Source organism: Dendroctonus ponderosae, unplaced genomic scaffold (assembly GCF_020466585.1).
Source record: "Dendroctonus ponderosae isolate FM_Combo_2020 unplaced genomic scaffold, Dpon_F_20191213v2 Dpon_F_20191213_4, whole genome shotgun sequence".
Lineage (NCBI taxonomy): Eukaryota > Metazoa > Arthropoda > Insecta > Coleoptera > Curculionidae > Dendroctonus > Dendroctonus ponderosae.
In genome coordinates, this window is record NW_026018611.1 from 10,296,975 (window position 1) to 10,308,619 (window position 11,645).

Below are 11,645 nucleotides of genomic sequence, written 5' to 3' on the forward strand. Positions count from 1 at the left end.
TTCCATGCGTTTACCTCCAAAATAGATATTTTTAATGACAAAGTGATTACGTCATTTGTAAACAGCAAAGAACGGAGAATAAACTTAATTTATGAAAAATATGTATGATTTTTTGGAAAAATTATAAATCACCTTAAAGTTTCGCTAAAACGAAAATTATTAAACTGTATTTTAAAATTTGAGATAAGTAGTTTTTAACAAATTTTGCTGTTCTACGTTTATATAATTTTTTTGTCTTGTTTATGTAATTTGTCATCGTAGAATATGTAGTTAAAACCATAATACAAGATGATTGGAAGGTCAACTAATTGAAGAGCTGTATTTAAAAACTATTTAAAAAAATGTGTTTATGTATGCCCGGGTTGCTTTTAGGTGACCAGATGATGTTCAGAAAATATCAAGAAAATATCACTCAATCTTAATTACACTCAATTTCTTTTAATATTTTAGTCTTTAGAAAGAATAAATCGCATTCGCCATGTCAAGGTTTAGCTAAAACATGTAAATTTCCAAATGGTTTTAAGTCTCCTTAGCAGCAACGAGTTCATTTTAAACTAGTAGAAATGAATTAATTATATTTCAAAAATACAAATGCAAAATCTTAATTCATAATATAAAAAAACGATTTTTTTTCATTCAATAAGGTGCCGCAAATCGAATGCTCTTGTGAAGATGGCGCAGCGACTGACTAGTAGGTACAGAGACAAAATCCCAAAAAAAGTACTCGCAAGTGAAGAATTTATGGAAAGTGATAACTATATAGCAGTTAGATCCTATAAAATCTGATATCTTATTAGAATATTTCGTAATTTTGAAACCTACAACATTAGTAATTTATACATGTGGTTGTGGCTACAGGGTTGTTACTGCGTATGTAGTTGTACAATACGAAGTTATTTACTGCTTGTGTATCAAAATCTTTTTGCATATAAACGCATGTATCATTTAGGTTCGCAAAGGCGATAAAAACAATATAATTTAAGCGAATTATATACACTCAGGTAGAAAAGGGGCGCACCTGATTTTTTCGTAAAGTTTATAATATTCTAACTTTGACAATAATTAACCGATTTTAGTGGATTTTCTTGAAATTCGTAGCTTAATTATTTGGATATTATCTCAAATCGAGCCGAGATACTATATATAATAATTTAGAAGTCGAGATATGTAGGAAAGTAAGAACGTATGTTTTTTACTTCAATTTTGTAGTATCCTGCAGATCAATTTTACAGTCTCAATTCATAGTTACAGCTGCTCTGCAGTATCTTTAGATTTTATTGTGATTTAAGTGATAACTTCTGATGGCATGCTCCAAACCCTTCTTCATTATTACCATTATTATGCATTATTACCACCAGTTATGTCTGGCATAGATAAAGAGAAGTACACAATTATATCTCGCACGCACATAGCCACCCGTATTGAATCTCATACAATACACATAACCGACCCCGCATCTGGAGAAACTTTATTTCTAAAATACCCTGTTAGTTGCAGTTTTCTTTAAACCAAAATGTAGATAATCCTTTTAAAACTATTTTTCTTGTGAACATTTTTATATTTTAATCACGGCTCTTGTTAAAAATTAATAACTTCACTATTTGTAGTTAAAAATGAAGAATAAACATTTCATATACTTCAGATAATAGCTAAACAATCACGATACAAGTTTAAAAAAATATTTATACACATATATTAAAATCGGTTAATCTTCGAACTGTACGAAAAAATTTGGCGTGCGACATTTTTTGGAACTGAGTGTATATATTTGCTTTATTATAGCGTAATATGCAATTTTTTGCTTTGTTAACTTTTCACAAAGAAACTTTCATACACTTTTCAAATTCGGTTTTACAACATCTTGCATTATCAAACAATATAGGAGATTGGACTAAAGCAATTTGCTGCTAAATCCTGTTTTAAGTACTAACAATCTATAATCAGACACATCGTACCAAAAATATCTGACAAATTAATTTGTCTAAAACTGATGGCTACTTTTACAACTAAAGAGCTGTATTAGAAAGACAAGAAACTTAATAAACCTAAAAATAACTTATCGAGGAAAGCAAAATAAAATTATTATTTTAGAACCGTMGAGTCAGATTATATTGTACTACTAACCGTACATTTATCGTTCGGTATATTTGTAAAGACCCTGATCCCGTTCAGTTCCTCGATGGCCGCTGCTTAGTTCGAACCGTGTTTTTCTTTTCGTCGTAATTTTAAATTATTTTTGGCTAATTTCACAACAAAAATGACTACCGGAAAAGCGATTCTGCCACCCGATCCACTTTTCATTTTCAATAAAAATATGGGACACGTTCATTCTCTATGTTTTCCACAACGAAACCCGGATTATTCTGATCTACTTCTGGCAGGGACCGAACAAGGAAACGTATATTTCCTAGACTTAGAGGTAAGAGTCTTATTGTTTATCAAATGTATGCGGAAAATATTAATGCCATTAATTAAGAGGTTAAGCGACGTAATAATTCCGTATTTCCATGTGTACTTAGTTGATCTTGTGGATGTGTTTGTTGTTCTGTTTCAAATGACAGGCCTGTGCTTTAGTGCTTAGTTCAGACGTACGTCTCAAGTCTGATACGGCTACCAACAAAGCGAGTTGCCCTACAATTTGTCCAAGATTAGAGCGACTTTGTTGTGTTTATTGGAGCAAAGCTACAATGTTTTTTTATTTTACAGTATCATTTTCTTTTTTTTGTTGTATATATTTTTATAGTATACCTTTTTGTCAGGTCAAAGCATGCCTAATTTAATAAATACCACTTCAGAAACGTTTCTACAAACAATTTTATGTTTTTACAAATTATACAGGGTGGCCCAATTCATGCGAAACATCAGAGCAAAGAAACAAACTACAACTCATGAAACATGAACATGAAACGATCATAATCCAGAATACTGTTAGTGGTGGTTTTTCTCTTATGGAAAACCAGTGAGTTTCAATGGGTAAAAAGTGGTCAATGGCTAAAAACGCAATTAAGAAAAGTTCTTAGCAAAATAGGTATTATCAATAAAGTGAGCACATTTTTAACCGGGCAGATCAAGGCCTGTTGTCCCGTCATATAACCCATTGTACCATTGTCGTTCCATTTTTATTTAATTATCTTTATATTTCTGTTATTATTTTGCTTCTTTATATTAATTTTTCGTGTTTCAATGATTCGCAAGTATTGATCAAAAATGTTTAGAAGGTAGTTGGAAAGAGATTTTTAAATATTTATTGAATTCAAACTTTTTCTCTGCGAAAGAACCGAATACGTCACAGGAAATAAAAGATTTTCGATTAAATTTAGGGAAACCAAAAAATGATGATGTATGAACGTCAAGTAAATCTTTAATTTTTTCTTTTTCCTAATAATATAAACGTTACTATTTAGTAAATACAGTATAATATTGCTTATTAATTCCAAGGAAATAATAAGACGGAATTATCATTATTCCCTAGTGCGTAGCGAATCCAAATATAGTGCAGTGGTAAATTATGTTGAACAGTTTGTCATCTACTTAAGTGTTTAAATTTAAATATCAGCTTTTTCACACCTTAACCCGCCTTTCAAATGATCAGAAAAATTACGTTTCATTTAAAATAGCTTTCCAAGAGCATATTATTGTCGGCTAAAGCGAGTCTCCAACTGAAAATGCGAAATATCTAGTTTCAGGTCTAGTGTTTTTTAGCAAATCTTGAATTAGTCGGGGATAAAGGACAGTTTTAGACTCGGTTTTTATGGCTATTATTGACCAAGATCCTCGTACTTATTGATAATCTAGTACATTGTTCGATGAGAATCTCATGGAAGCCATTCAACACTGGGTTAATATTCTTTATCCACTAACCATATACCTTCCAAGGTAAAAAATAAAGTAATATTTTTCACCATTTTAGTAACATCTCAACATTTAAAAAAATGAGATAAAAAAAAATTAAAAATAATTTACCACTGTAGTTTGTTTTGTTCCACTGCGTGCTATGAATTATATATTCATAATTTCCTCTCATTATTGCCCCTGGTAATAAGCAGTATCATATTTAACCAAACTAGTTCATAATGGGTGTAAAATTAAATAGTTTTTAATAATATAAAGATTTCATAATGTGTGTGTATTTTATTAAGTGACAGACTTTTTATACAACCAATTTTTCCATAGAATAATAATTACATTTTAAACATGTGCTTTGAATCTACCTATAGGTACGTTATTTTAATTTCATTCATTTTCAATTCTAATCAATTCAGCAAAAAATTAATAAAAAATCAAAGAACTTTCAAAATTTTCGATTTTTTTATGTGTAATTAGCGGAGGAAAAATATGGTCATAATCGAATACAAATCAGGAAATACTAATATCAACCGAGAAAAAACCACGATCAGGAAAGAAACGTAAAACGACGTGTGGTGAAACGACAATAAACTTTTGGCATCATTAGAACTCAGAGCCGTCATCAGCGCATGTGTACTTGCTTATATCAACTCCATTATTATATTGTATTTGCTACTTTAGTTTTCTCTATATTATTGCTCATTGTGCACGGAACAATCAGAATTTCCAAATTTATTATAATTGTTATAAATATATAAAATGATTGACTAAAGTTTACCAATCATTCTTTAATACCTGCGGCGTTTTCTTTGTAAAACGTATCCATTTTACCAAAAACCCATAGGAAGAATATCTTGCACAGTGTGTTCCAAGATTAGGCACAGTGTGTCCCAAGATAACAGGCGGTAGAATGGATAAGAAGTGTTCAAACATTATTTAATAAACTTTTGGAAATGAGTCCTGCTTGTTGTGTACTTATTTAAGTGAATATTTTCATATTTTTATTTGTATAGTTTTTACTTAACAATTTTACAGCAAACAGGACTGACTTGCCAACCCTGATTCAAAAATTCAATATTCTTTTTCCTCGCTACACATCTTTTTACTTTTAACTTGGAATACATTGTAATTTTGAACAAGAAAATATTTGCAATATAGATTCTGTACCTTCGGGGGAAATAAAGTTTTGAAATAAAACTAATTTTAACCATTTATATGATGGTTTAAGATGTTTCCATCCTAAGTAGCAATTCTCACTTTTTTCAATCCAAAGATACGGTTGAGGCGAGAGTAAAGTTAGTTTTTCTTTGTGAAAATTATTTCTAATTGTAGCATGCGTTGTTTGACAAAGCAGTTTTTTTTATAAAATTATTTTTGCTAAAATTCGACGAATTTATTTACAAAATAAATATTTGATTTTATACAAATTTGCTTAAATTATACATCTATCCTCAGCTCTGACGTTCTGATTTAGAGAAATATATTTTTTTTACAAATCAAATGACCATGACCATTCACTACCTTTTATTTCTTGCATATAATTGTAAATCGAACCACTTACAATCACATTTTTTCGACTATTCGGTGGATCTTGACTTATATCTTTCATTATTTGTTATGACAACTATTTAATATCATTATCAACCATCCGTATAATTTATATCGCTCTTTATTTTATATTAAAATGTATATCTACACACAGAATATGTGAAAAGTCTATAACTACACTATAAAATTGAGCAGCTATTAAAAAAAGGAAAATAAATGTTGGTCGTGTTACTCAAAGAAAAGAGGAAAGTCACCAACTTTATCAGCAATTTTTCAACAAACGCACAACAATTTTTCAACAAATCTGAAGAGTTGTATACACTCCATACAATTTTATTGATTAATTTGAAACTTTCGTTTTTAAAAACAGTTTTATTCTAAATTAATACAAATTTTATTGAACCGAAGCTAACTATGACTTCTTATTAGAATAAATAAACGATTCTATTTGAGCACCTAAATATGGCTCCGCTTCAATTTAACTAAGTCCGGTGTATCAAGTCAAACTTTTTGAATACTTAAACATTTTTAACTCGATATTAAGTTTACTTTAAAATTTTGGATTAAAATTAAAAATAAATTATGTCTGCATATTTCCAGTCCACAGAATACATCTGATGAAGAAGTTTAGTCATTTAACCCGATGATTGTTGTTTTAAATAACGTATTTGTGTTTCAGTGCAATCGGGTGCAACACAGACAAAAAATGGGTGAATCAATTCAAGCCATTCATTCAGTAGAATACGATATCATAACACAGGAAAAAAGCGGTTTGGTCAAGCTTTGGTCAATCGAAAATAGTACAAGTTACACGTAAGTCCATCAACTTTTTGCCATAATAATACGTCTACTTTTCATTATATTATTCTGTTTAGAGTACAAAAAACCTTTGAATCATATGGAGGATTCTGCAAAAGTGTAATATTTAATCAACAACTAGTTTTACCACAAGAAAACGGAACTCTGGATACTATAAATTTAGACACTTTTGAGACTGTTAACAAATTCCTACCTAAAGAAGGTGAATACGTAGGAAGCCCTATGTGCCTTGAGACTTTTCAGATTAAGGGAACCAAGTATTTGCTTGTCGGATATGAAGATGGTCAGTTAAGGAAATACTACTTGTCCGCTGACTTTTGACCATATTATTTTAATATTTTCAGGTCATATTATATTATATGACTTCATCACTGCCAAATTATGCTGCCAATTGAAACTGAAGGAGTTTATCACCTCCATTACTTTCGATCCGATTACGTGTAGAGGAATTGCTTCCAACTCATCAAACCTTTTACAGTTATTCAGGTAAATAATTATGCAAATGAAGAGTTTTTAGTGTCATTTGTTGGGATTTTTCGCGGCTTAGGCGGACAAATAATTTTTGGAATAAGAAAAATGTCCTGCAGTCAACAGTAAATTTTTCTTATTTCTAAAATTATTTGTCCGCTTAAGCCGCCAAAAATCCTTTTCATGTAAATAATTATAGCATATTTTGGAGGCCTTAAAATTAATTTTATTTTGCAGGCTTGATTTACAACAATTCGAAATTATTAATCAAGCTGAACTGACGCTTTCATCGACTGGATGCCAAGTCGTGAGATTTAGACCTGACCATAAACTGTTCATGGCAGGAGGATGGGATGGCAAACTGAGGTAAGTTAATTTTTTTTCGCTTCAAATTGCACGAATATTTGCAAAAATGTGCCTAGTAACAAAACATTTTTATTGCCCATGAATTTATGGAAGTTACGTATGGTTGCTTATCGGAGATGTCTTTATTTTGGATTGGCGTGGCAGTACAATTATCATACAATGCTATAATGATTTAATATAGACTATTGTTGTGATTATTAACTTGTTTTTGAAAGCACTTTGTTGTGGTTTTTAATCCACCATGTTTAGAGAACAAATAAATGTAATGATGATGATTATTAATTAAAGCGTTGTTTATTAAAGTTTTACAACCGCCCTAATTACAGATGTTTTTGTCTATTATCTAAAGTTTAATGCTTATTTTACATTTCTAGATCTGTATCCAAGCAATAAGCCATCGGGTTATTAATAAACGCACGCAGTATTGCTAGTTTCTTTAGTAGATCTAGTAGGTAGATGTTTTGGGCTGTTTTAAAGGGTATAGCGAAAGAAGTAAGCACTCAAAAAGTTTTCGGATTATGCAGCAAATTTAACTTTTTAATGCAATGGCATATCATGTATATTTTTTCTGGGATGGATTTGAAATAAGAACCCAGTTAAATTGTTTCTATGTTATAACGAGCTTACAATCAAAATAGCGCAAAATGTGATGAAAAGCAGATGCTTGAAGTGCCCTAGTGAACTTGAAGAAATATTCCAATAGTTATACACATATCGACAGCCAGAAAGTTGCCTATCCAGAAATATTTTGGTTTTATTACAAAAATGTAATTAATTTTTTGTATTCTGAGATCTCAGCCGAAGTTAGTACGTTCGTAAATTTTTTATATTCCGCTGAAAATAGTTAAATGTTTTTACATTAACATTGATTTATTGTTTGATGAATTTCTTAGCTTTCATAATGCCGCAAGATTTTAAAGTGAAAATGATAAAGCAGTATACAGAAAGTTTCTTAATTATATGCTATATTTAAGGTAGCGATTTTTGAACCAATTAAAAAAATTACTTCTTATTAACGTTTGCTGTAAATGTCCTAACTTTCTCTGACTCATCTCTAAGTATAGTCTAATGTGTAGCAATCGCCTGTGTCTGGGCTGAAAGGAAAGTTATACATCAAATTTGTTCAAAATGAATGAGAAGTAATGATGAAGAATTCTCAAAATACATTTTTTCGCCAAAGCTGTTAATTTCAGCCCAGGAAGCTATAAGAAGTATGTTAGGGATGCCTATGTGAAGACTCCCATTTCCAACCATTTTAATTATAATTTGTTCTATTGTTAATAATTTATAAGTTATAGCAGTTCATGTTCATGTAAACTTAAATCTTAAAATAAATTAAAACTCGTTTTTCTGAAAGCTGAAATTTCCGCTAAAATTTCAATGTAATAATTGGCACTTTCTTTATTTTTTCCTAAAGTTAAATCAGTTGCCATTTCAGCATTAAAATATATTAAGTACTAAACGAACTGAATAACTTAAAAAAGGACAAAATAAACTATTTCCACACATTAGTTTTTAGCGATTGACCCTGAAGTAAATCAATTTAAATTTTTCAAACAACAGATCAACATAACATAAATAATTTTTATTTTAAGAGGAGGCAGTGGCAAACCATTTTTTTTTCTCAGAAAATTTTTAATACAAAACCAGCACGGGAATTAAATTGTTTGTATATCAGAAAATACCCATTGATGCGAATTGATATACACGTTGAAAGCGTGTATATAGATCATAAAAAATCGACAATAGTATGAAACGCTATAAAAAATAAATATTATCCGACGACCCTCATTTCAAAAGTTGGGACCTCCGAATATGTTAATATGAAGGTTTTTTCTTAAAATGCGCTCAAAAATTGAGTTTTAAATATTAGCATTTCATTAGGGAACATCTCGCATCAATTATTTAGGCCATAATGCAGCAAATCGAACTAAATTTTATTAAAAACTAGTCATTTTTTGCACTGAATATACAAAATCAAATGCAAACAATAAGATCAGTAATGATCAAGAAAACAAACACATATATTCTAAAATCACATAATAAAATATAGATATGGAGAATTAAAAGCACAAACAAAATCTCAAATTTTCAAATTTTATATTGCATATGAAAGAAATCGACTTGATATTGCAAAATGAGTTTGACTGAAAGCCTAAGAATTTGGAACAACGAAAGAATAATTTTTAAATATCACAGTTATCGATAAGCAAACTGGAACTCATTTTCCATTTACACCATATGAAGATTTTTATTAGAAAAATTATGTTTCACAATCAAAAAAAATATTCTAAAATAAAGAGAAAGTTGCGAAAAAGAATATGTGTACTAAATGTATTTATTATTATTCGTCGTTTTCGTATCTAGGAAGCCTCAATGATGATAATTGCATATAATAAAGATGGGATACATTGTCAGAATCCCATTACTGACGCTCATATTTTAAATCACCGCTATATAGACACACTCTTTGTATTATTCACCATTATTTTGCGCATGTTATTTGATATGCACAATATGGTTATTTCTTATCCGATACCATGAAGCGAAAAATGTTCAATTTTGTATTTAAAAATGTACTTACCTCTTATACTGGCCTTGGTGGCTTTCCTTGAGTATGAGACCTGCAACTCTTCCGTACCTTTCCAGTTCGACTCTCTCCTATGACCTCCCTATCAAACAAAGCTGTTGTTTACTACAATCAATATAGGAAATTTATGAAAAGTTATCGGAAAATTTATAAACCACTGATGTTTGTTTATACTTTTTTGTTTTTCTTGTTTCTGACACCGATTTCGACTCTTAAAGTAGCTAACAATGTTCAATTACCCTAGAAGAAGTATCTCCAATTATAGTAAAACATCGTTGTTAATGCAAATTAACTGATGTTGAAACAACATTCAATACATTTGCTGATTTAGTATAATAAGTGAAAATGAAACCATTGCACATACGAATAAACTTAATGTTCTGATTTTATACAATTTTCAGTCAAGGTATTTCGCTGAAAGGTGTGAAATACCTTAAACTTTTAATTTCAAGTTGTAACCTCTCAGCATGCTTCTTAGGTTATTAACTATTGATTAGAAAATTTTTCATCCTGATTGAACAGACTTTCGCTTAAGTTTCCAATAATGCACATTGTAAAGGCGTTTGCCCAACCCGGTATAGTATTTGTAAATCCTAATGTTATTTGATAATGTAAATATAATTTGTAATTTGCAGAGTTTATTCGTGGCGAACGCTTAGAGCCCTGGCAATCTTAACACAGCACAAGAGGCAAATATCTGACATCCAGTTTTCCCCTAACATCGTACGATATTGGGACTCAAAAATTTTTGCAACAGGTATATGTTCAATATTTAAAACCCTGCCGTTTTTTAATTGATTTGTGTTTGTTTCAGGTGGCGCAGACGGTACCATTTCACTTTGGAATGTTTATCATTCTTATACGTATTAATAATAACAAAATATTGTTATGTTCATAAAACTGATTCAGTTTCATACTTATCTCATATCTATCCGTTTCATTGTTTTTTCTTGGGATACAATATTTTCGAAAATAAGCGACTTTAAAGTCTATTATTTGCCTGATAAGTAGTTTAATTCACGTTCACTTTTTATTAGCCTTACAGATTCTAGTTGCTTACCAGTATTTTTCCCAATTTAACCGAACAAACTTAACAAAAATTCCATATTTCAGAAACGTTTTGGCTTTATATGTTCCTTTAAAGAACGTTTCTCTATTATGTTTTACATCGATTATCATTCAAAGTTGGTTATATTTAACAGTAATATTACTAAGAAAACAATTACAAACTGAAGTCCCAAGAATGAAACTAAAACCCATGTTTTTCTTCTGTTAACCAAACCGAAATCTCGAAAATACATTTATATTGCAAAATGTGATATGTCAATTTTCTGGTCTTAATTTGTTATGAATAGACTGATGAAAAAGAGTAGTTAACTCTGGTCTTTAAGGATATACTTAGAGCAGTTACATCGATATACTCTTCACACAGATAACACGTTGTATCTCATTTGTGTCTCATTTGTGAAAAACATATGTAGCTTGTTTAGCCATCTCTAAGTAAAGTCCTGAAAGCAAGAGTTTTTTTTTTAAGAAATCGTTCTAAGATTTTCATTGTGATATTTTTAATTGCTATATTTTTCCATGACCCAAAAAAAGATTTTTATCAGAAAGTTAAAATAAAAATAAATTTATCCAAGTTAAGAGAGTTGTTATTTTTCATTACCCATTTTTATCTACATATGTATAGAGGTCGAACAGTTTGATTATGTTATTCAACTCTAAGCCTTTTTTATACCAAGTATTTATACTTGGTATAAAAAATTGGTAAGTAATGACATTATTAATGGGTAAAATTAAAGTAACAGTAATGGCATTATTTAAATGGTGTCTAACTTGTAATTATTGTTTGAAATTGGATGGGTTTGAAGAACTTTGACCATCAATAGCAGAGGAGCCAGACATTTTTTGTTAGTAAAAGTTAGGCGCCCATAAGAAAAACAAAAATGAGACTTCGGCCTCATTGAACATAGTGAGCCTAGATTATTTTTTACTTTATTTTCAAATT

At 30.0% G+C, this 11,645-nt stretch overlaps 1 protein-coding gene across 1 annotated transcript; it reads left to right on the forward strand.

Moving 5' to 3' along the window:
- The first annotated feature begins 2,161 nt into the window (after positions 1-2,161).
- LOC109533422 (guanine nucleotide-binding protein subunit beta-like protein 1) lies at positions 2,162-11,155 on the forward strand. Its single transcript, XM_019898740.2, has 7 exons — positions 2,162-2,419; positions 6,074-6,207; positions 6,270-6,496; positions 6,558-6,699; positions 6,919-7,047; positions 10,273-10,394; positions 10,452-11,155. The coding sequence occupies exons 1-7, from the start codon at positions 2,258-2,260 to the stop codon at positions 10,505-10,507; spliced, it is 972 nt and encodes a 323-aa protein (XP_019754299.1). The 5' UTR covers positions 2,162-2,257; the 3' UTR covers positions 10,508-11,155.
- The last annotated feature ends 490 nt before the right edge of the window (positions 11,156-11,645 follow it).